The sequence below is a fragment of the Cynocephalus volans genome, chromosome 3 (genome assembly GCF_027409185.1).
Source record: "Cynocephalus volans isolate mCynVol1 chromosome 3, mCynVol1.pri, whole genome shotgun sequence".
Taxonomy (NCBI): domain Eukaryota; kingdom Metazoa; phylum Chordata; class Mammalia; order Dermoptera; family Cynocephalidae; genus Cynocephalus; species Cynocephalus volans.
In genome coordinates, this window is record NC_084462.1 from 103,273,321 (window position 1) to 103,295,291 (window position 21,971).

Consider the following 21,971-nt stretch of genomic DNA (forward strand, 5'->3'; position numbering starts at 1 on the left):
ACTCTATCACAGTTGTGGTGCTTGTCCCCAAATAGGAGAGACTTCCAGTAGTAAATCCATGAATGTCACAGGTCTACTAAACTGCCTTAGCAGAAATACTGGTGGGCCTTTATAAAATCAGCGTGAACCACCCCAAAAGATTTGATTCTGTAAGTAGAGGGTGGGGCTCGGGTACACATATGGCTAGTTTCAGTCCACAGGTGATTGTGATGCTTAGCCCTGGGTCTGACTCAGTGTCGCTGGGGATTTGTCATTTCTCCCTCAGGATTCGGAGTGTCAATACTCGTGGCATAGTTTTCATCGCTTTTCATTTTAAAATGTGTCTCCCTTACAGAAAATGTTAGACTATCTAAAGGAGAAAAAGGATGCTGGATTCTTTCAAAGCCTTTCTGGTCTTATGCAGTCTTGCAGGTAAATACGGGATGACCACCCACAGCATTTTTAAACTCTTCACTATTCAAGAGAAAGAGGAATTGGCGGGGGGGGGGGGGGGATGGCCACAAAATAAAGTGGCCTATCTGAAATTATTAGAGAAAAGTCACTGACTTTAGAAAGCCAAAAGGGTGAGTATTCCTCCAGCCTTCAGAATTACATTCAAAATAGCTTTCAGAGAGGAAAGCGTCATCGCCATTAGCCACACACACTCACCCTCTGTTTCTCCTGCTGTTTTTGATTGCCCTGCTTGCCTGCTTTTTTTGTTATGTTGTTTTGCTACGAGGCTCAGTGAGTGCGTTGAGTTTCTCCTCAAACATGCATGCCCATAAAAGTCAAAGCAGGAAAGAAGAGGACACCTCACTATGACTCAAGGCTATGTCTTCATTAGAGCCATTAGGCACTTTGTCAGTCTTTATCCTTAACAACTTTTTGAGCCTGAATAGGTGTTTGGTGGGTACATATTTCAACATACATTTTGACAGAGATCCATCCTGCCATGGGAACATTGTGGCACAGGCCAAAAGACAAAGCATTGATCTTTGTGTATATATATTACCAAGTTGTGTAAGGTGCCCCTCATGGCTGAACCCTCTGACAAATAACCAATACATAGCCAAAAGTCATACGGTCACTGTACTTGCTCATTTCAGAAATGAGCTAGCAGTCTTTTTAAGAAAAGTAATTCATATTTATTTTTAATAGTCTGGAATTCATTCTAAAATCAAAGTTGTAATTATCTAGCTCTTTTGCCTCCAATTAAAATGGAATGCTATGCTTTCCATTTCAAACTTTGGAGAATGGACGTCCTTTCCCTTGGTGGACTTGATAATTTTCCTAACCTTATTTGATTGGGTAAATATTGTACCCTGGGATAGTAGGGAGCATATTTGAGCTGCAGTACAATCCCTTGTTCTCAGCTCTCTATATTTTTTTCCATCAACAGTCTACTTGTTTATTATCTCTCTCAGGAAAAGAAAATGTGATATTGCCAGACCTGACTCGCTGAGGGTAAAATAGTACATGTGGACTTGGAGATAGCAAAAATCAATACAATTCAGTTTCATATGGCTCATGAAATTCTCCGTTAAATTTCTAAGAGTTCTCTCATTATTCTGCAATACTTAATCTTGCTAAACTCATTTGTAATAATAGCCTGGAAGGACAGGTGACATACACTTAGATGCCAACCTCGTTCTAACAGAAGTTTTAAGATATCTTAATGGGTTTTGGTGATTATAAAAATAATACATATTTGTAGAATACTTAAGCAGTAGAGAAATTAAAACATTCAAAATGGGTTTTTGGAGATGGAGATGTGTGTTGCACAGACGCAAAATCAAAACTGCTGCTTCAGAGCACCTATGTTCAAATGTCCTTTTCGATGTTATCCTCTTCTTACAGCAAAATCCAAATAGAAGGATAGTTTTGTAATGCTGAGCAGACTCTTTTTACAGCAGAATCTGGAGGGGAAATCAATAAAGAAGGCAATAGAAATTTCACTGTTTCCTGTTTAAAATTCACCTAAATTGCAGAATGTATGCGACTCCCTAAAAAGGGAAAAGGGATGCTGGAATTTTCCCCAGTGTCTTTCCAATCTGATAGTCCTTTTCTTTGCTCAGTGGTAAAGGTGGGAGGCGAACGTTAACTAGTGAAGCTTAAAGTAAGCTTTCCTTGAGAAATCGTAGAAACGGATTATTCCTCCCTTATTTGGGAAGCCTTTCTAAATCTTCATCCATAAGAAAGGACTCAAACTAGACAAACAACGATAGTCACCATAAATGTTTATGACCCCCTCCCTATATGTGACAAGGTCTGTGAGCTATAGGCATCTTAAAGAACACTGTTTGGCATGAAGCCAAGGAACCATTAGACTTTCAGCCCAATTGTAAAGTATTAGTACACTTAAGATAATACAGAGACAGGATATTCTTAGTGAATAGATACATTGACGTTAGAAATCCATTTTCCAGCGTGCATATCCCTGAACCTTGCTTTCTTTTGTCTACTAAAAGTGTCCTTGATTTGAATGCGTTTGAGAGGCAGAATAAAGCTGAAGGCCTGGGGATGGTTACTGAAGAAGGAACACGTAAGTGACTATTGAACATGAAGGCCATTCTCTTCCTCATTAAAATCTTTATTAACTATTTCTGGTTAGAGTCTATGTTCACTGCTTCTTAATCTGAAAAGACTTGCTCCATTTTAGTGAAATGTTTCCATCAGTAGCTTTGGTAAAGCCAGCATCCTGGCTGGGTGTGTTCGTAGTGCCAGTTTTAACTAGACAGTTTATCGTGGTGTTCATACTTTTCTTACTTTGTATTTTTCTATTTTTCCCTTATCACTAGTCATTGTTCGTGAGCGTGGTAAGTTTGCATTTCTGGCCTGAGTTCCTACCATGTGTGCAAACCCTAAGAGATCTCATTTAATTGCCTCAGCACAGACACATGTAAGGCTTGGTGGTTGCATGTTGAGTTTAACTTAGCAGTCTGAAGCTTAATTAAAGAAGTGTCTTCCATCTGTAAAGCATGGATGACTGTGAACCATTTACTGCCATTATCCTAATTGTTTTCATTACAAACGCTTTTTGGGGCTAAATATTTTTACCTTTTTTGGGCACTGTGCTCTGAAGCCTCAGCTCCAGTTTAGCTGGGTTTATCACCATTTGTCCAAAGTTCCTTTTCCAAATCATTCTAACACAACTCCTTTATCATTTTTGTAGTAATTTGCACTAGAAGGTGTTTTGTATTGAGAAGTCAAATGCTCACTAGTATTTTGCATTTTCAAGGTGAAAAAGTACTCCAGAATGACGAGTTCACACGAGATCTCTTCAGATTCCTACAGTTGCTTTGTGAGGGACATAACAGCGGTAAGTGGAACAGATTTATTTGTCAAGGGAAAACAACATTCATGTACAAAATTATAATCAGTTGAGCATGCCTTGTTTGACACAACCTGTTGCTAACTCAAGGACATCAGTTAACCCATTCCTCAGTGAGAAACTCTGTACAAAATGACCTTTAACTTCATGGCTAATGTTATTTAGTGCCACCAGGGCTAAGCTGCTTCCAGAATCTTCAGATGGTAAATCTAAATACCCAGCCCTTTTTATCTCGCCCATTCAGGCTCATTAAGGTCAGTTTCTGGTGTCACCAGATTGGAAGGGCGAGAGCAGAGCCCTGACCTCTAGGATCTGCCAGGACCTAAACATGGTGTCCTCATAAGGTTTTCCCCTAGTGTGTCTCTTCTGAACTCAGCTGAGAGGGCATGCCAGGCTCCCTCAAAATGACGGGGATGGGCTCTGACCCAGCTCTGGTGCTCTCAGACTTTCAGAACTTCCTGCGGACGCAGATGGGCAACACCACCACCGTGAACATCATCATCAGCACTGTGGACTACCTTCTCCGTCTGCAGGTGAGTGGGAAGGCCCTGGAGGGTGGCATCTCTCACCTCAACTTCCAAAAGCTAGAGACAGTTACACAGGGTCAGGGAAGGCCAGGATATAGTTGAGCCCCAGTAAGGAAGGCATTTTGATCTATGTCCGTACTCATATGGGAAGTCAAATGCTTAACAGATGTGTTTGAAGACTGATGTGGTTAAATACCAAATCGTCTATTGTAAAATACTGGTTTACTTTAGTTTTTTCAGTGAAAACCTAGCCGCAATGCCCAAGAGCTGTAAAACAACCTGCAAATGAGGAAAACAGATTTCACTAGGAGAAAGAGTTACATAAGGTGATAGGAGTAAGATGCATTTATAAGTTCTTAGTGTTGAGAAATCTCTTGGTTGAATTGTTTGAAGGAAAGTCCCCATTATGTTGAGAAATCTACACAAACATAAAAAAGGATTCTCTTTTCTCTTTGCTGATTCCTCATCCTGGTTCTGCCAGTTACTAGTTCGTAACCTGGAGCAATCTATTTAATCTCTCTGTGTTCTAGTTTTCTTATCTATAAAATGGGTAGAACCCCTCTCATAGAGTGGTAGTAAAGATTAAGAGGTTTAATATATATAATGTGCTCAGAAAAAATGTCTACCACTTAGCTATTATGTTGCTGCTGTAATGATTATTTGGATGATAGTCATTATTATCTGTATTGTACATTTTTCACTTTGAATAAATTGTCCAACATCATAGTCTCCCAGGTCCAGCTGAAGTCTGTCCTCTCTCCTGTCTGTTCTTCCCTCTGGAGGGATACTTTTGCTTGAGAGACACTAGGGATCAGACATCTCTGTACCTCTTCACAGAGTCCCTGGCATCTGTCATAGCAAAGAGGTCACAAGAGATGTAGGATTCTCTTGTCCTCTTCCTGAATATTGAGTTTAGCTTCACTGACTGATGTCTGAGAAATACTAAATTCTACTTGTTTGTTTTTAGGAATCAATCAGTGATTTCTACTGGTATTATTCAGGGAAGGAGATTATTGATGAATCTGGACAGCACAATTTTTCCAAAGCTCTGGCAGTCACCAAGCAGATCTTCAATTCTCTTACAGAATATATCCAGGTATGTGCTACAGAATGCATGCTTGAAAGTACAGAAAATGTTTTTATCATTCCCATATTCTGTATTCCCTGTAGAATATTTGGATGCACATAGTAGACTGTGCATCCAGCCCTAATATTGACAATACTTCTTATCTATAAATAGGAACCAATAGTACCTACACTCTTTGAGAAGCTATTGTTTGTAGTCACCCACTGGGACCTGTTCATAGTGTTGTCACATAATTTGCATTTATCTAGTTATATTTTTCTTTTCCTCCTAGACTGAAAACTTTTCATAGGCAGAAAATTTCTTATTCAACTTAAAATTCTTCACATCTAGAACAATGTTTGGCGCATCACAGGTGTTCAGAGGTGGAGAATGGAGTGGAGAAATGATTAAAAGGATGAAGGAATAAAGGGATAAATGATGTTATCTTGAGTTGAGATTAAAAACCAAATCCATGAGATTCTGCTAATTTGTTAGAAATTGTGGAAAAAGTACTTTCAGAAGCACATAAACTGTGTGCAGTGGCAGTCAATTTGACAGGTGAATTTCAGGTTGAATGTCTATATCTTGCAGCAATCTTTCTCAGTTCATGGCATTCTCTACTCATTGTCTACAGAGGTCTAGCTACTATGAAAAGGTGTAGAAGATATATTCAGGCATAATTCACTATAAAATCTGTAACTATATCATAACCCTCTGTGATATAAGATTTTTTTAAGCAAATGTAACATTTCATCTTCAGATTCATAATCAGGAGACTAGCAAGTAAGACTCTCATTCATTCATTCGTTCATTCATTCAACAATATACTTAGTTTGTGCTCTGAACTGTGATTCATGGAAAGAGGGATAACATATTGCCTTGATCCTTAAAGAGCTTACAATGCAACTGAGAAAATATATACACATGTGAAAAATTACTTGATAAAGACAATCATACATGACTTAAGATCATCATATATATTATGCTTAAGAAACACACATTTAAGTTCAGAGGAAGGTAAGGTCCTTATGAGCGAAAGAGCTCAGAGTCTTCACAGGGACAGGTGGGCTGTGGATGGATGCAGAGGAGGAAGTACATTCTGGATCAGTCATGTGGAAAAGTTGTAGAGATAGGATTGTGCATGGCTTCTTGAGGAATAATGTTAGCAATTACATCAATCTTGCTGAAACAGAAGAGAAAGGCAAGGAAAGAAATGGGGGATATTTTATCCTTCTTTTTGCGCACCTTCATTTCTTTTCCAAAGAACATTCTGTATTCCAAGAGTCCAAGAGTTTTAGTGGCTCTTTTAATAGGTAATAAGATGGAGCTCAAATTTGTTCTATGAAAAACATTAAATTCTCATCTAATAAAGTTCAATATGATGAGCCAACTGGCACACTTAGATCATATTTGCTCATTAAATTAAATGGAAAACTAATATTATCAACTTGAAAGAGAGGTTTTTAAAGAGGAGATTGATCTTTGTCACTCAAGCACTGTAAAGACATGGAGAAATAAACCTAGGAACAGGTGACTGATCTGAAGTTTCACAATGTGAAATACCTAAGGAGATCATTGAACACATTTGACAAGCATCTGATTTAGTCTCTGTAGAACCCATCCTAATCTTCAGAATTTCCCATGGAGCACTTAACCCAAAAGTAAAGGAGAAGCTTATTTTTGGTGAATGTGAGTTTCTTTCAATAACCAGTTTTGTTTTTAAAAGAATCTAGTGGCTTCTAGGGATCAGACATTGAATGTACATTAACAGTGACTTTTTTAAAAGCTTATGTGATTTGAGGATGCAGGCAATACTCCTCCTGCTCACCTCTTACTTGGGAATCCTGCCTAGACTTTTCTAGAACTTGAGGTAGTATTTGTGTCCTCTTTAGAGCTTTCCTATTGAAGAGCGACTTGGGGATTAGTTAAAAGGCAGAAAAAATAGACTATAAGTAAAAGTGAAGGATTGAAGTGTTGGTTCAATAATGATCTTCAAAACTAGGAAGATTATTAGCATGAAAATATGCAAACTGGTAATTAAGTCATCCTTCTACATTTGGATTTCATAAAAGATAGAGATGGTATTATATCCGAAGTTTAGGTTAATGCTAAGAAAATCCCAGAAGCAGTTCAACACTAGGATTAGTACACACATTTTTTGTTTACTTGCTTATATAAGCCACGTGGTCATAGCATTTAAAAATAGGGGACTAGGGCCTGATTTTCAGACTGTGATCCACAGTGCCCTTGAGTTCCTCAGAATACCTCTTAGGCCCAGGTGAGGGTGGGCAGGAGTGCCCTTCAGCCCTGTTTTCAACCATAGCATTTAACTATTTTCAATATGGTTCTTCAATGTAAAATTTTATTTGAAGAGTGCATACTGAAGCTAAAAAAAATCTCTGAAAAATCACTGGACTGTAAAATCTCTAGTGGTTCTTCCTGGACATAGTATCCTACCATCAAGAAAAAAAAGAGAAGTAATATCATAGGAAAATATTGAGTTACAAAATATGTGACTTTTGGAAAGTGCTGTCTGCTCGTACAAGTATGTGTCAAATATCCTTACTAAAATAGGTTTCAGAGCAACTTGTGATGTTTAAGTGAAGTAAGGATGTCCTCCTCTGCATAGGGCCCGTGTATCGGGAACCAGCAGAGCCTGGCTCACAGCAGGCTGTGGGACGCGGTGGTCGGCTTCCTGCACGTATTTGCTAACATGCAGATGAAACTCTCTCAGGTACTGTGGCCGTTCCCGTGTCTACCATTGGTGTGATATGCTGAGTCAGTCCTCACCCCTTGGTATTCCTGTTGTGGCGGCTTGATCAAAGGCTGGAAAAGCCGTGCAGATTAGGTCTCATTTTTAAAACTGAGGACCAAAGTGGGAGACAGGAATGAGTGCCTCCAGCGCGATCCCACGCAGGCTTTTTGCATGAGTGCGGCTTCCTTCCTGTGTCTCACCAACCTGCCCTTTTTGAAATTGCCTCAACACTTGCTTTCTGTGGAGCTAATCCTTTTTCTTCCTTGTGGTTTTGTCCATTTCTAAACACGATCTACCAGCCCCGTCTGATCTGTCGGATGTTGCATGTCTCTGTAACCCGCATACCCCTCCTCTCTCACCTTTGCTCCCCTCCCATCTCGGCCTCTGCTTCTCCCCATCTCTCTGGCAAGATGAATCAGAATCGCTCAGAGCATTGATTAGAAACAAATAAATGTAGCATCTGTAGTAGCTGATCACCTCTCTCCATGGCAACACATGAGGGAGAACTCCAGGATGTGTTTCAGGCTGATTAGAGTAACATTTGCAGGTTTAATTTAAATAATGTGTATTTAAAATTTTCAAGGCTGTCACATCTGCCTCCTCTCTTCTGGAATGTGCTATTTAACCCTTTCTTTTTTCCCCTTTTGACTCTGGCCGTGTGGGAGGAGAGAGTTCTTGGGGGGGCTGCTAATCTGGCAGTAATATGCCCACTCCTGTGTCAGCCGGGGCAGCGTGGTGTCAAGGCTCTGGAGACAAGAGCCCCCCTGGCCCTGCCACCTCCTCACCAGTGACTTTCGGAGAGTCACTTCCCCTTTCTGGCTTTTGGTTTCAAGATCTATAAAATACTTGGAGTTAGAATAGATGACTCTGGAGGTCTCTTCCCAGCTCCAATATTCTACTCTTTTATGACATTTTGTATATTGCTATGGTACATGCCATAGGTGGGAGTAAATTCCTCTGAAATTTGAAGCACTAGGCAATAGAGCCATGATTTTTTTTTTTTTTTAGAGAGAGAGTCTGCAAAAGAAGTCTGACCCAGAATACATTTTTTAATTTCACCCTCAACTCACCCACCTCAGATCTAAGGTGATGCAGGTTGTAAAGCACAGAGGTAACTTAGCAATGCCCTTTTTGCATTGCTGAAATTAAAACTAAACTGACTAGCAACAAAACCATCCAGAGGAAGAGCCTCAACTATATCCCATTTTAAGGAACCTGTAGCACCCGGATCACCACCAGAGTCAGGAGAATCTAAATTAATCCAGCAAGGAAGGTGACTAGAACCTTGATATCCTAAATGGATTGCAACAGTATTCCCTGAAAGCTCGCTGGTCATTCTCCAGTATAGAAAATGACAACGTAAGCTACTAGACATACCTAACGGCTCTTTAGTGGATTGGGTTGTTCTGTAGCTCTGGACAACAATTGGCATATCTGCCACATTGTAACAACAAAAGGAAAATGTGAAGGAGCTCTATGGGATGAGTCCTGCTACAGTGAGTCTCCCGATGCTCCAGACAGTGGACGAGGAGATGTCCTCCTTCACAACGAGAAGGCAGCTCATTCCTGGCCCTGACGCAGGCTTTGCCTAACCTTTCCAGAGCAGGCTCTTCTTGCTTCACTGCCCTGTCCTTTGCCGAGGGATCAGATAGCTCAGGGGTATCTCCTGTTTCTGTTCTAGGATTCCAGTCAGATCGAGCTGCTGAAGGAACTCTTGGATCTCCTTCAGGACATGGTGGTGATGCTTCTGTCCCTCCTGGAAGGTTGGGCTGTTTGGTATAACTAGGCATTCACACAACTGTAATCGGTCTGAGCACTAACCTTACTAATCGCACAGATTATCCTTCTCCTTCTGGCAGGATATTGATGCCATATGACATTGGTTAGAAAGCCAAATTTTCAGAAAAAAAAATGAGTGAGGGGCACATGGTCTGATGGACAAAGCCTGAAACCAACTCATTTTATGTCAATAGGAAAGCCAGAATGAACTGGGGAAAACCTCCAAGCTTTGCTCTTCCCTATCCTCTCCCTCTCCCCATTGCTTTCAATACATCTGGCTGCCGGTGTGTATGCCAGCCATTTAGTTAGGCACCGTCCTAGGTCTAAGGGGATAAGAGGGACACCACATATCCCTATGTGTCCCCAATAATCTGATAATGAAAGCACTTCCCAGGCCCCAGGCCAGATAAAAGGCAGTGGTGTGGCCATCTCCTCCTTCCCTTTGTTTCCTTCTCCCTTGGCTCCTTCCTAGTGGTGTAGTCTTTATGGCTTGCTGCTCCCTCCTACCCATTTCCAAATCATCATGGTCAGAAAAGGGCTGGCTAACTTGGCATAAAAATAGGTACCTGACCCGTTACAAGATGGCTTGGGTTTATTTATATGTTTGTATGTCTTTTTGAACCTGCCTCACAGGGAATGTGGTAAATGGAACTATTGGCAAGCAGATGGTTGACACACTGGTAGAATCATCTGCCAACGTAGAAATGATCTTGAAATTCTTTGACATGTTCTTGAAACTTAAAGACTTAACCAGCTCAGACACCTTCAAAGAATATGACCCAGATAGTAAAGGGATTATCTCCAAAAAAGAATTCCAGAAGGCTATGGAAGGACAAAAGCAGTACACACAGTCAGAGATTGACTTTCTCCTTTCATGTGCAGAAGCTGATGAGAATGACATGTTTAATTACATTGACTTTGTTGACCGTTTCCATGAGCCGGCCAAGGACATAGGGTTTAATGTGGCAGTGTTACTGACAAATCTTTCTGAACACATGCCAAATGATTCTCGCCTGAAGTGTCTGTTGGACCCAGCAGAAAGTGTGCTAAATTATTTTGAACCATACCTGGGACGAATCGAGATCATGGGTGGGGCCAAGAAAATTGAGCGTGTTTATTTTGAAATCAGTGAATCCAGTCGAACTCAATGGGAGAAGCCCCAAGTGAAGGAATCTAAGCGACAGTTCATTTTCGATGTTGTCAACGAAGGTGGGGAGCAAGAAAAGATGGAACTGTTCGTGAACTTCTGTGAGGATACAATCTTTGAAATGCAGTTAGCATCTCAGATCTCTGAATCCGACTCAGCTGACCGGCCAGAAGAGGAGGAGGAGGGAGGTGAAGATTCTTCTTACGTGTTAGAAATCGAGGGTGAGGAGGAGGAAGACAAGTCTTTTGAGTCTGCCTCTGCGTTTGCCATGGCCTGTGCCTCAGTGAAGAGAAATGTTGCCAACTTCCTGAAGAGGGCAACCCTGAAGAACCTCAGGAAGCAGTACAGGACCGTGAAAAAGATGACAGCAAAGGAGCTGGTGAAAGTGTTCTTCTCTTTTTTCTGGATGTTGTTCGTGGGGCTATTCCAGTTGTTCTTTGCCATATTGGGAGGAATCTTTCAGATCCTCTGGAACACAGTGTTTGGGGGGGGCCTAGTTGAAGGAGCAAAGAACATCAAAGTGACCAAGATCCTGGGCGACATGCCTGACCCAACCCAATTTGGTATCCATGATGATGCTCTGGAGGCTGAGAGGGCAGAGCCAGGCATCACAGCTGAACTAGTACATTTCGTAAAAGGTGAGAAGGGAGACACGGATGTTATGTCAGACCTCTTTGGATTTCGCCCAAAGAAAGAAGGTGGCTTAAAACATGGGCCTGAAGTGGGTTTGGGTGACCTCTCTGAAATTATTGGCAAGGATGAACCCCCTACGTTAGAGAGTACTGTACAGAAGAAAAGGAAAGCACAGGTAAGCATAATTTGTTTCTATTGCTTTTCTGTATCTCTGGAAAAAGACCTGCCACTACATCTTGTAATCAGTACTGACACCCCTTGCCCAGGAGCCAGCATTGTATTAGACACTGGCTCTGCTATGATTACCTTGATCTTGTAATTCCAGCTCTGATATGTCTGGGGAAATTGAGACTTAAATGGTTGTCTCAGTGTCTGATCACTGGCAGTCTTCCAGTTTGCATTGTAGAATTCAAACATGATGTTTTGTGACCCTCACTTTGCTTCAGACTTTCATTAGAAGGTTAGTTCTCATGGTGCACAGGTTTATTGAGTGAACTGAGAACATAGAAAATCAAGTATAACATAAGAGGATACCTTTCTGGTGTGACAGTACTTCTGCAGTGTCCTAAAGGGTCCAGATGTCATGTGGTTTAGCATAGCTTCCCAGCAAGTTTGATAATGTGTGGGATATCTTTGTCCTTGTGATGCGCACACTATCCAATTAGCACTTCAAGTCAGTCAGCTAGATTAAGTGAATACAATAGCAGTAATTCAGAGCCCCTTGGCCACAGAAGGTTCTGGGTGTTCCCTCTCTTGCGCATCGAACTCACAATGTCATTCTAGCATCAAAGAGATCAGAGTCTAAAGACATCTTTTATTCATTCTGAAAAGTTCCAGTACTTGTCACTGATTTAGGCTCTGGGAATTCAGTGGTGAATGAGAAACACATTGTTCCAATAGTTTCATGGAGAAGATGGACATTGGGCAAGTCAATACAAGCATGAAGAATGTTAGGAAGGAGAAATGTCAGACACTATGGAAATGTATAGGGGAGAACTCTCACTTGGTTTGGAGAATCGGAAGGAGGCATCACAATCATAGGCATTCTTATGAGTTTAATTCACTTATTCTGTTTTGCTCCCTGATGTAGCCCCAGGGCCTAAAACAGAGTTTGATACATAACAGGGACTCATTCAGGGACTTCTGTGTGCCAGGCTGTGTTCTAGGATGTGAGAATACATTGGTTAACAAGAGAAACAACATTTTTGCTTTTATGGAGCTTAACTGCTAAAGGGAAAAGACAACAAATAAATAATTGCCATTTGTGATGTGTGTTATAATAAATGAGCAAGCTAATGTGTTAGAGAATGAATATAGGACCTACTATAAATAGGATAACCAAGGAGGCTTCTGAAAAGGTATCATCTGAGCCAAGTCCTGAAGGAGAGTAAGCACTTAAAAGGTAGGCAGTCACAGTCCAGGCAGAGGATATGGTTAGTGCAAAGGCCCCGATACACAGAATTTGGAATGATCCAGGAAAGGAAAGGAAGTCTGCCTATTTGGGTGTAGGAGACAATGAATCAAGTGGTACAAGATGAGGATGGAGAGAAAGGCCAGGATCCTGGAGGACTTGGAGGCCTTGGTAAGGAGCTGGAATTTTATTCTAAGCGCAGTGGCCATTAGCAGGAGGAATGGGGGAGGTGGCCGGAGGATTAGAGACAGGGCAGGAAGCCCGCCAGATGGAAGCAGGATTGGATGTAGTTTGATCTGTGTCCTGTCTCTCGCTGACTCCCTGACTCCGTGGGGCGGTGGGACCACTGCCATGGAACTCTCACAGTGTCCTAGCACAAGTTTCCTCTTTGAGTTGAATAAATAATAGAAGGCTGTTGAGTTCTCAAGTGTGAAATCTTTATCTTGGCATCTCCCCAGAGTAGCTTGATATATGAGGGTACTTCAGAAAGTTTGCAGAAAAACTGAATTAAAAGATAATATGAATCTTTCCATGAACTTTTTGAAGACCCCTCATATGGTAGGACACTTGCATTTTGTGATCCTCAGGGAAGCAGAAGCACAAAGAGAAAAAACCATTGAGACCCGTGACCAAGAAGAAAATGTCCAATGTAATGGTTCATCATCAGGATCTCACTTCGCAGCAACCGTGACTGACTGTTATTTTTATCTAGGCAGCAGAGATGAAAGCAGCACATGACGCAGAAGGAAAAGTAGAATATGAGAAGGCAGAGTAAGTTCTTGGTAGCATCGGCTACTCTAATTGCTATCATAGCTAATTCTTGATGCCGTCTACTATTCTATTGCTGTAGTAAATAGAAAATTTGATTTCTATTAATACAAGAAATAGAGATTCTGCAAGCCCTGGGTATATTTCTTTCTCCCCCAGCTATATAATAAACCCATTCTATTAATTTTGGTAACTTTATAATCTCAATAGTAGATCAGAGTTTCACTAGCAGGATAAACAAATTATTATCATTGGTGACAGTATCTCATTTATTGAATACCTATTACATGTCAGGCCTGTGCTAAGCTCTTATTTCATTTAATTCCCACCACAAGCTTAGAAGAGTAGGTACTATTGCTAATTCCTAAGAAGGCTAACAAAATAAAAGACAATTTTTCTGAAGGGGAAAAAAAAAATCTGTTAAGCCGAGTATTCACAAGAATAGTACAAACTTGTATAGATAACTGATGTACAAGGGGTCTTCAAAAAGTTCATGGAAGTCCCCATACCAGCCATCTGCCCCCCCAAAACAATTAATGGAAGGATTCATATTATTTTTTAGTTTAATTTGTCCATGATCTTTTTGAAGTACCCTTGTGCACCTGTGACCATGGCTCATCAGAATGGTCACCACTTATGAAATACAAATTTGACTTCCAGCCACTGTGGGTTGATAAAGACCTGAGGTTTCCACCCTTAGGGAATGACCACGTCGCCCACCCCTGTCAGCCCAGATTTATCTTTAATTTAGTCTTCTTTTCTGGGACAGACCTACCTCTGTCCTCCCCTGCTGAGCTGGCTTCTCACTCCCGCAGCATGGAAGATGGGGAAAAGGAGGACAAAGCCAAAGAGGAGGAGCACGCCGGGTACCCATGGGCAGAAGTGACAATAAAGAAGAAGCGGCGGCGTGGTCAGAAAGTTGAGAAGCCGGAAGCCTTCATGGCCAATTTCTTTAAAGGGCTGGAAATCTACCAGACCAAGTTACTGGTGAGTGCTCCAGCCCTGGCCTCCCTCCTAGTGCAGGCATTGGCCCGGGCAGACCTCAGAGGGGTGGCTGCTGATTTGTTTCACTATTTGGTTAGTCATGCTTCCTCCCCTTCCTCATGCCTTTGCTTTTCCTCTTCTCATTTATCTGCCTGTTCCTTTTGTGTTGGAGGAAAAGAAAAAGGGGATGACCTGGGAAAAGCCACAGCCCTCCAACACCTCTGCCCAGCAGCAAGGTGTCCTCTCTAACCTGTTTTCTCTCCAGGAGAGCAGAAACACCTCTTTCTAGCTGGTCCCTTATGTGTGTTGTGTGGGGACTTAGCCCATCCTGGTCAAAAAGTTCAGAAGTAGTTTGATCATTTGGGATACAGAAAGAATTTTCCGTGTTAGGTTAGGTCCCCACACTAGTCTTCAAAAGCTTTATTATTCTGCACGCAATCAAACTTCAGTACAGCTTGTAGTAGTCTTTCTCTGATAAATTGCAGTTGCTAATGGCCACCGAGGTACAGTTGGTAATGTCCAGGACTACACCATTAGTGAGGGCTCCTCTCCACAGAGGGATTGGGAACTTCCCCAAGCAGCTGCCATTCCAGTCTTGAAGGGCTAGTTTTCCCAGGGAAGATGGTAGAGAATGGGATGGCACCCCCAGAGAAGGGCAAGGAAGAGGCTCCTGGGGCTGTAACTTATAAGGGGACGAGGACTCTCGGCCACAGTCTGGCTGCCTCCAATGTGGGGGTTGCAGGGGTCTTTTGTGGGCTTAGATCACTCATAATTTCCAAGTAGACTACTTCCTACATAGAGTGATCATGAACACTTACACACGCAGCAGTCTGCTGGTGCCACGTGTAGGCATTTTGATTCCCTAAGGGATAAGCAAAACTGGTGTTCTTTTGAGCATCATTCTAAGCAGTTTTTTTAAATTAGCATTTCTGGTTCTCCCCAAATAAGTCATGCCTGGGTTAAGAAGGCCAGGATTGCCCTAGAAGAGTAGTAACCGAAGAGTAAGACTAGTCTGTGTAAACTTGTAACCAGAACAGGTCTTCTGTGTAAGAGAGGGAAGTTCTCTTTCCCTTCCAAAGTACTTCTACTTCTCTGCCTGTCCTTTTCTTTTCAGCATTACCTGGCCAGGAATTTCTACAACCTGAGGTTCCTTGCTCTGTTTGTAGCCTTCGCTATCAACTTCATCCTGCTTTTTTATAAGGTGATACTTAATTCAGGGGTTATTTTCTAAATATGGTGTCTGCTAAGTATACTATATTTGAAAAAACTATAATAGAAGCTATGCTCTTAATTACAGCAAGAATTCTAATATCTAACTCTAATTCTAATTTGTATGACATTGGCTTCTGAAAAGTATATGATCTTTAGCGGTGGGAAGAATGGAGAGACTGCTGACAAGGGAAACCAGTTAGGGGACTGTTTCGATAGTTCTGGGTTGTTTTTGTCATTTACTTAATTCAGTTTTCAAATATTTGTTGGGCACCTACTATGCACTAGAGCCTATATAGTACGAACTATGAGGTATTTTGAAATGAATAATAAATGCCTTCCCTTAAGGAATAAGGTAACCAAGAGCCATTATAATTGGCCCATATGTTAGAATGATTATGAAGGTTAAAAAAAAAAAAAGAATGATTATGAAGGAAGAATTAACAGGCCTTGGGAAGACAGGGATTAGTCAAGAGAAATGAAGATTTTGAACATTCAAATGTGGGTCTTGCATGCTACAGGCATGTAATAATTGTTAGTGGAATGAATTAATAAATAGTCCTACACTCTTGACATAGTCTTTTTTTGTTTTTTTTACATTTGAGCAAAGTTTATTTTAGAAGCTATCTATTGTTTTCATAATTTTACAATTTCTGATTCTTAAATGTTTAAAATAAAAAAAAATTTTAGTTGATAGTTAACATTGTACGTTTTTATTGTGCATATGTACTCCATAACTATAATTTCATTCTGTATTATGTACTTCATAACTGAAGCACTGCCTATGTACAACATGAGCCTTTGAAGTACATATACAGTGTGGAAGGGTTAAATCTAGCTAATTAACAAATGTGTTACCTCACAGCATTATCATTTTTATGGTAACAGCACATAATATCTCCCCTTTATGTTTTTCAAGAATAGTCTTTTACTGGCTTTTCTATGTCTTGCCTCTCTGCTTTCCTATTTAAAACCAGCAATCCAGTTTTTATAAAACATTGTTTTATCCACATCAAACTTTCCCTTGACAAACTAATGGCTTTCCGTTGCCCATAGAAGAAAAATGGAAGTGTATTGCAAGGAGTGGCAAAGCTTGATTTTTAACATAAAATGAGGTTGAGGAGACCCTAGGCAACCATTCAGGTGGAGACAGCTAGCAGGCAGAGTTACAGGACAAAAATCTCTAAGGTGTAGATTTGAGAGTCATGTGTGTAAGAAAGGCAGTTGAAGTCATGAATGTAAGTGGCTTCTCAGAAAGCATGGAAAATACTGCGTGTGTGTGCGTGCGAGTGTGTGTACATGCTGTGTTTGTGCGTGTTTGTGTCTTAGCCTCTTCCCTAGCCAGGGCATTTCTGAGATCACCTACACATGGATTATAGCATGTGTAGTAAAACTTCCCTAATTTTAATTTTTTGTCTTCTTTTCAAAAGATAGGTTTTAGCTCTTAAAAATTTTGTTGGCAATTATCAGATATACTGGGGGATTCCTGGTAATAAGTTACCTAAAACTCTCATTCATTCAGCCAGTCATGTTGAGTCACTACTATCTGCACAGCATATGCGAACAATATAAAACAGGTGGGGAGAGCCAGTGGCCGAGGCTCTCATTGATGTTAATAAGTGAGTGTGTGTCTTGGGCCAGGTCACTCATTGATGTTAATAAGTGAGTGTGTGTCTTGGGCCAGGTCACTGAAGAACCTTTAGAAGAAGAGACAGAGGACGTTGTGAACCTGTGGAATTCCTTTAACGAGGAGGAGGAGGAAGAAGCAATGGTGTTCTTCGTGTTGCAGGAGAGCACTGGGTACATGGCACCAACGCTGCGGGCTCTGGCCGTTATCCACACCATCATCTCTTTAGTCTGTGTGGTGGGCTATTACTGCCTGAAGGTGAGCTGCTTGCCACTCTGGATCTAATCTGACTCCTTGAGGAAGAAGCATCATTTTGGGATCCAGCCAGCTTCTGCTCTAAGACTTTGCTAAAAGAGTCAGGTTCTGGAGCAGCAGCTCTGGTATACCTGGGGGCTGCTTAGAACTGCAGATGCTCAGGCTACACCCCGACCTTTCACATCAGAATCTTCCAGGTGATTTGTATGCACATTCTCATTTGAGAAGTCTTGCTCAAGGAGTCCCTTTTCAGAAACTTGTTGAGTTTCATAGAATTAGAGTCATCAGGCTAAGTCACATATACCTCATGAGAGTTCCTTCTAATCTTTGAATTGATGTTGGAATTTTATAAAAGTACCTTTTTGCTAGGTTGTAATCATTTGAGATATCAGAAGGAATGTACTTGATGGGTTACTGTTTCAGTATTGCTGCATCACACACCACATCAGAACTCAGTGGTTGAAAAGTGACAACCATTTTATCTCTGTGATTCTGTGCGCTGACTGGGCACATTTGGACAGTTCCTCTGCTCCATGTGGAGGGGCCGCATCTGCAGCTATCTGGGAGTTCAGCTGGGCTGGAATGGTCAAAATAGCACCTTCCCATGCCTGGCCCTTTGGTGAGGAACAGCTGGAAGGCTGGGCTCAGCTGGGGTAGCTGGGCTCTCTCTCTCTCTTTCTCCATGTGGCCTCTCCACATGTGATCCCTCCAGCCGGGTAGCTGGACTTCTTGCATGATGGCTTGGAGTTTCCAAAAAGAGATCAAAAGTAAAAGCTGCTAGCCCTTCTTAAGGCTTTGGTCCAGTGTCATTTCTACCACATTCTGTTGGTTAAGGCAAGTCACATGCCCAGCCCATATTTGTTGTTGGATGGGGGTGGGGGGACTACAGGAGGGTGTGAATACCAGGAGACATGGTTTATTGGGGCCATCTTCTGACACTACTATGGTTATGTCAATCTTCAATCATTCAATTTTTGGTGTTCTAAGTCCAGTTCTAGTTCTACTACACCATGATTTTTTTTCTCATTACTTTTTCCTCATTACCATTTTCTCTTACTTCTCTTAAGTAGGAAGTCTCCTTGGCTATATACCAAGCCATCTTCTTCCTGGGAAGAGGCCAGGAAATACATTCCTGTCCTTGTGGTCCTTTCTTCCCCCCGACCCCTGCCGAACTACCGTATCATAGAGGAAGTCCAGCTGCACTGCTGGAGAGACCATGTGCCTGGGCCACATTAAGGATTCCCTTTTAACTACGAAAGTGGGGACTGTGGAGCCAGGCTGTCTGGGCTGGACTCACAGCTCTGCTACTTAACCTCCCTGGCTTTCTGTTTCCTCATCTGTAAAAATGAGTATTATAATAATAACACCTAAAGGTGCCGAGGGGATTAAATGAATTAAAACATGTAAAAGTACTCAGAACACTGGACATAGTAAACCCTAGAGCATATTAGCTACTGTTCCAGAATCCTAGAGCTCAGCCTGTTGGATGGGGCATCGATATACTGGTGACTTGGAGAAAAGAAAAATACTGTCTAGGGAATGAAAATGTGGCCGTTCTGTTCACAATGGTATACAGACTCCTAGAAGATTGAAGGGCAGTGCTTCCAGTCCCAGAGGTCAGCGCTGCTCTAAAACTTGGTATTGTTACTGTTCTTCAGTCATTTCAAAGCACAGCAGACACAAAATTAAACTAACTAAATAAATAAAAACCCAGCGGACATTAGTCAGGGCGGCTTTAGCTTGGCTTCCCTCCCTCACCGTCCATCAGCTCACAGCAGTCACTGATCCCGCACAGCGTGCGATGCCTGTTAGCCTGCACCACCCTCCGATCACGAGTCTTCTATTCCCTCGGTGGTGTTTCCTTGTTTTAAAGAAAAAAAGGGCAAGACTAACTCTTTATAGATCATTGTCTAAATTTCGCCCTTTTGTTTTGGAAATAAAAAAGCGGTGTGGAGTATGTGCCTATCATGAGCTTTGAGCAAGAGTTATTGGAAGAGACAGTTTGGAGACCAAGGTCTTAGGGATGTCATCGAGTGACCAGTGGCATCCCAGCTGGATGAGAAGCCCTGGCTCTGTCTAAATTAAGCTTTTCTGGGTAGAGGAGCTCTGGCTTCTGATCTAAGATTTCAGCAGTATCCTCTGACCACACCAACTCTGTCCCAAATTTGATGTGTTGTGTATCCTTAGTGATGGTGGGGGCAAGTGGATTATTTTCCTCTCCCTTTCTATGTTCCCCTTTGGTGGTAGGTCTTTGTAGCTATGCCACCATATCTAAGTCTAAAATTAAAGTTACACTGATAAGAGAATGGGGAATGACAGCAGGAAACAAATAAGTGTGCTACTGCCTGGCAGGAGCTCTTTATGGAAAGAATCTCAAGAAGAAAACTTCAGTACTAAAAGACTACGTACAGAGTTCACTGAACCCACTCATTCTAACCATCAAACCGTGTTTCATTAACTAATCCTCAAAGCCATGAAATTAATATGACCTGGGCCACTGAAGGTGGTTGGAACATTTTATCACATTCCTGTGTCTGGCCAATCTATTCTAGAATAGTTTATTGTCTTTTCTAAGCCTTCATCTTCATTCAGCTTTGGTCTAGGAGTCTTAGGAGACCTAACTTATTTGACCCTGGGACTTGTGTAAATATGGCCTCCTCACTAGGATGGGGCAGGAAGTCCAGTTTGTATTAATATCAGCTATTTAACTGAAACCTTAAAGGGTGGCCCAAATCAGATCAACTTTTGGAGAGGCAGGTGTACTAGCCAAAGGGGTAAGAAGAGATTTATTTGGTTTATTTATTTGCACACTTTGGTTCCACAACTAGGCACTCTTAAGAATTACACTATAAGGTGATTGCTGCTCTGAACTTGGAAGGTTAATTGGTAACAAATATGCTTTAAGCACAAAGGCTTCTCTGAGTAACCAGCATCTTCCCACTCTTAGGTCCCTTTGGTGGTATTCAAAAGGGAGAAAGAAATTGCCAGGAAGCTAGAGTTTGATGGCCTGTACATCACAGAACAGCCTTCCGAGGATGACATCAAGGGGCAGTGGGACCGCTTGGTGATCAACACCCCGTAAGTGCCTCCACCCCCGCTTAAGAAGGAAATGGAGTCTCTGCTGTACATAGAATAACTCTTGGCTCATGAGCCTTGGAAACTAATTAACATAACCTTCCTTTGGTTTCTAGGACTTTTCTCCCTTGGCTTTTCAATAAAGTAGCTTATTGCCCCTCAAACACTTGTATATATCTCTATGAATTTAATGGGGACAAAGGATGGTATCAGGAGGTGGTGAGCATATTTGATTAAGATCAACCAGTCCAGTACAATATTAATTAAACTAGTTCTCCATGTTCGAGTCATACAAAGTGTTTCTAGGCTTAAGTGGCCCAGGGGTCTGGAAATCAAGCAGATCTGCCCCCATATGGCACAGCAGTCCTGTGGCAGTATCATCTCTGAAATCTTCTCCTTAAACAGATAGGCTCATTGGTAATAAACCTCTTCCCAACATAATGTTGAGAGGCAGTTGCATGGGCAGTTAAAATAGGGCCATCTGGGTGGGGTGTTAAGACCTGTGGTGGTAAGCCTGCCTTCCCGGTAGGCAAGTGCTGCTGTGGTGGAAAGAGCTCCAATGCTTAAGGCAGACAGGTGACCTACCAAGTCAGATCTGCAACTTAGTGGGCTGTGAACTTGGGCAAGGTAATCAAGCCTTCTAAGCTTCAGTTTCCTCTTTAGTAATAGAGGGATGAGATTACCACCTCCCACAGTCCGGGGAGGATTAATGAATGTATGTCCAATGCCTGGCACATGCCTGGCACATGGTAGGCATTGAGCTGTCACTCATTCCCTTTCTCTAACTGTTCCAAAAATGGCCATCACCAATAGTGAACGCCATGGTGTAATGCCAATTTATTCATTAGATAAATGAGAGTTGCAAGATAAATTAACATGATGAAAGAAAAGTAAAGAAATGGGGCTAAATATGTAAACAAAGGTGACTCTTAGCTGTGCCAAATAAGATATGCATGTTTTAAAATAACAATCCTGACCCTAGGGGGCAAAATTGCTTCTTATCCAATGATTGGGCAAACTGAGAGGCAGCTCTGCAAAGGTACAACTAATTTTTTTTTTTTTTAAAAAAAACAATCTCTAGGAAGGAAAGGCTCTTCTCTTGAGGTGGGCGGGGGTGAAGAGCATGCAAATCCAAAATCTGTACCTGCCTACAGGTCCCTGCCAATCTCATAAACGACGCAAGGAAAAATAAGGAAGACTACTAAGCATTGTTTGTGACCCTTTGTCATTACATTACAGAAGTGTGGGATACTATTAAGTGATTTGATTCGTTGGTATGCTTTCTGCAATTATCAGCAATGCTTGTGTCTGTGGTACAAGGTGATATGGCCCAAAAGTCCCAGTAAAAAGGCAGTTCAATTTCTAGAAATTTATCTTAAGGAGAAAATGAAACAAGTACACTAAGATGTCCCAACAAGGATATTT

At 41.6% G+C, this 21,971-nt stretch overlaps 1 protein-coding gene across 1 annotated transcript in view; it reads left to right on the forward strand.

Annotated features, from left to right (window-relative positions):
• RYR3 (ryanodine receptor 3) overlaps positions 1-21,971 on the forward strand; it is a 491,041-nt gene that overhangs the window by 455,186 nt on the left and 13,884 nt on the right. Inside the window, exons 82-95 of the mRNA XM_063091474.1 lie at positions 335-411; positions 2,448-2,521; positions 2,778-2,795; positions 3,218-3,298; positions 3,755-3,843; positions 4,805-4,933; positions 7,533-7,637; positions 9,340-9,421; positions 10,071-11,392; positions 13,341-13,399; positions 14,212-14,383; positions 15,495-15,581; positions 17,274-17,474; positions 20,419-20,549. Of these exons, the coding sequence (XP_062947544.1) occupies positions 335-411; positions 2,448-2,521; positions 2,778-2,795; positions 3,218-3,298; positions 3,755-3,843; positions 4,805-4,933; positions 7,533-7,637; positions 9,340-9,421; positions 10,071-11,392; positions 13,341-13,399; positions 14,212-14,383; positions 15,495-15,581; positions 17,274-17,474; positions 20,419-20,549 (2,627 nt within the window). The remainder of the gene's footprint in view (positions 1-334; positions 412-2,447; positions 2,522-2,777; positions 2,796-3,217; positions 3,299-3,754; positions 3,844-4,804; positions 4,934-7,532; positions 7,638-9,339; positions 9,422-10,070; positions 11,393-13,340; positions 13,400-14,211; positions 14,384-15,494; positions 15,582-17,273; positions 17,475-20,418; positions 20,550-21,971) is intronic.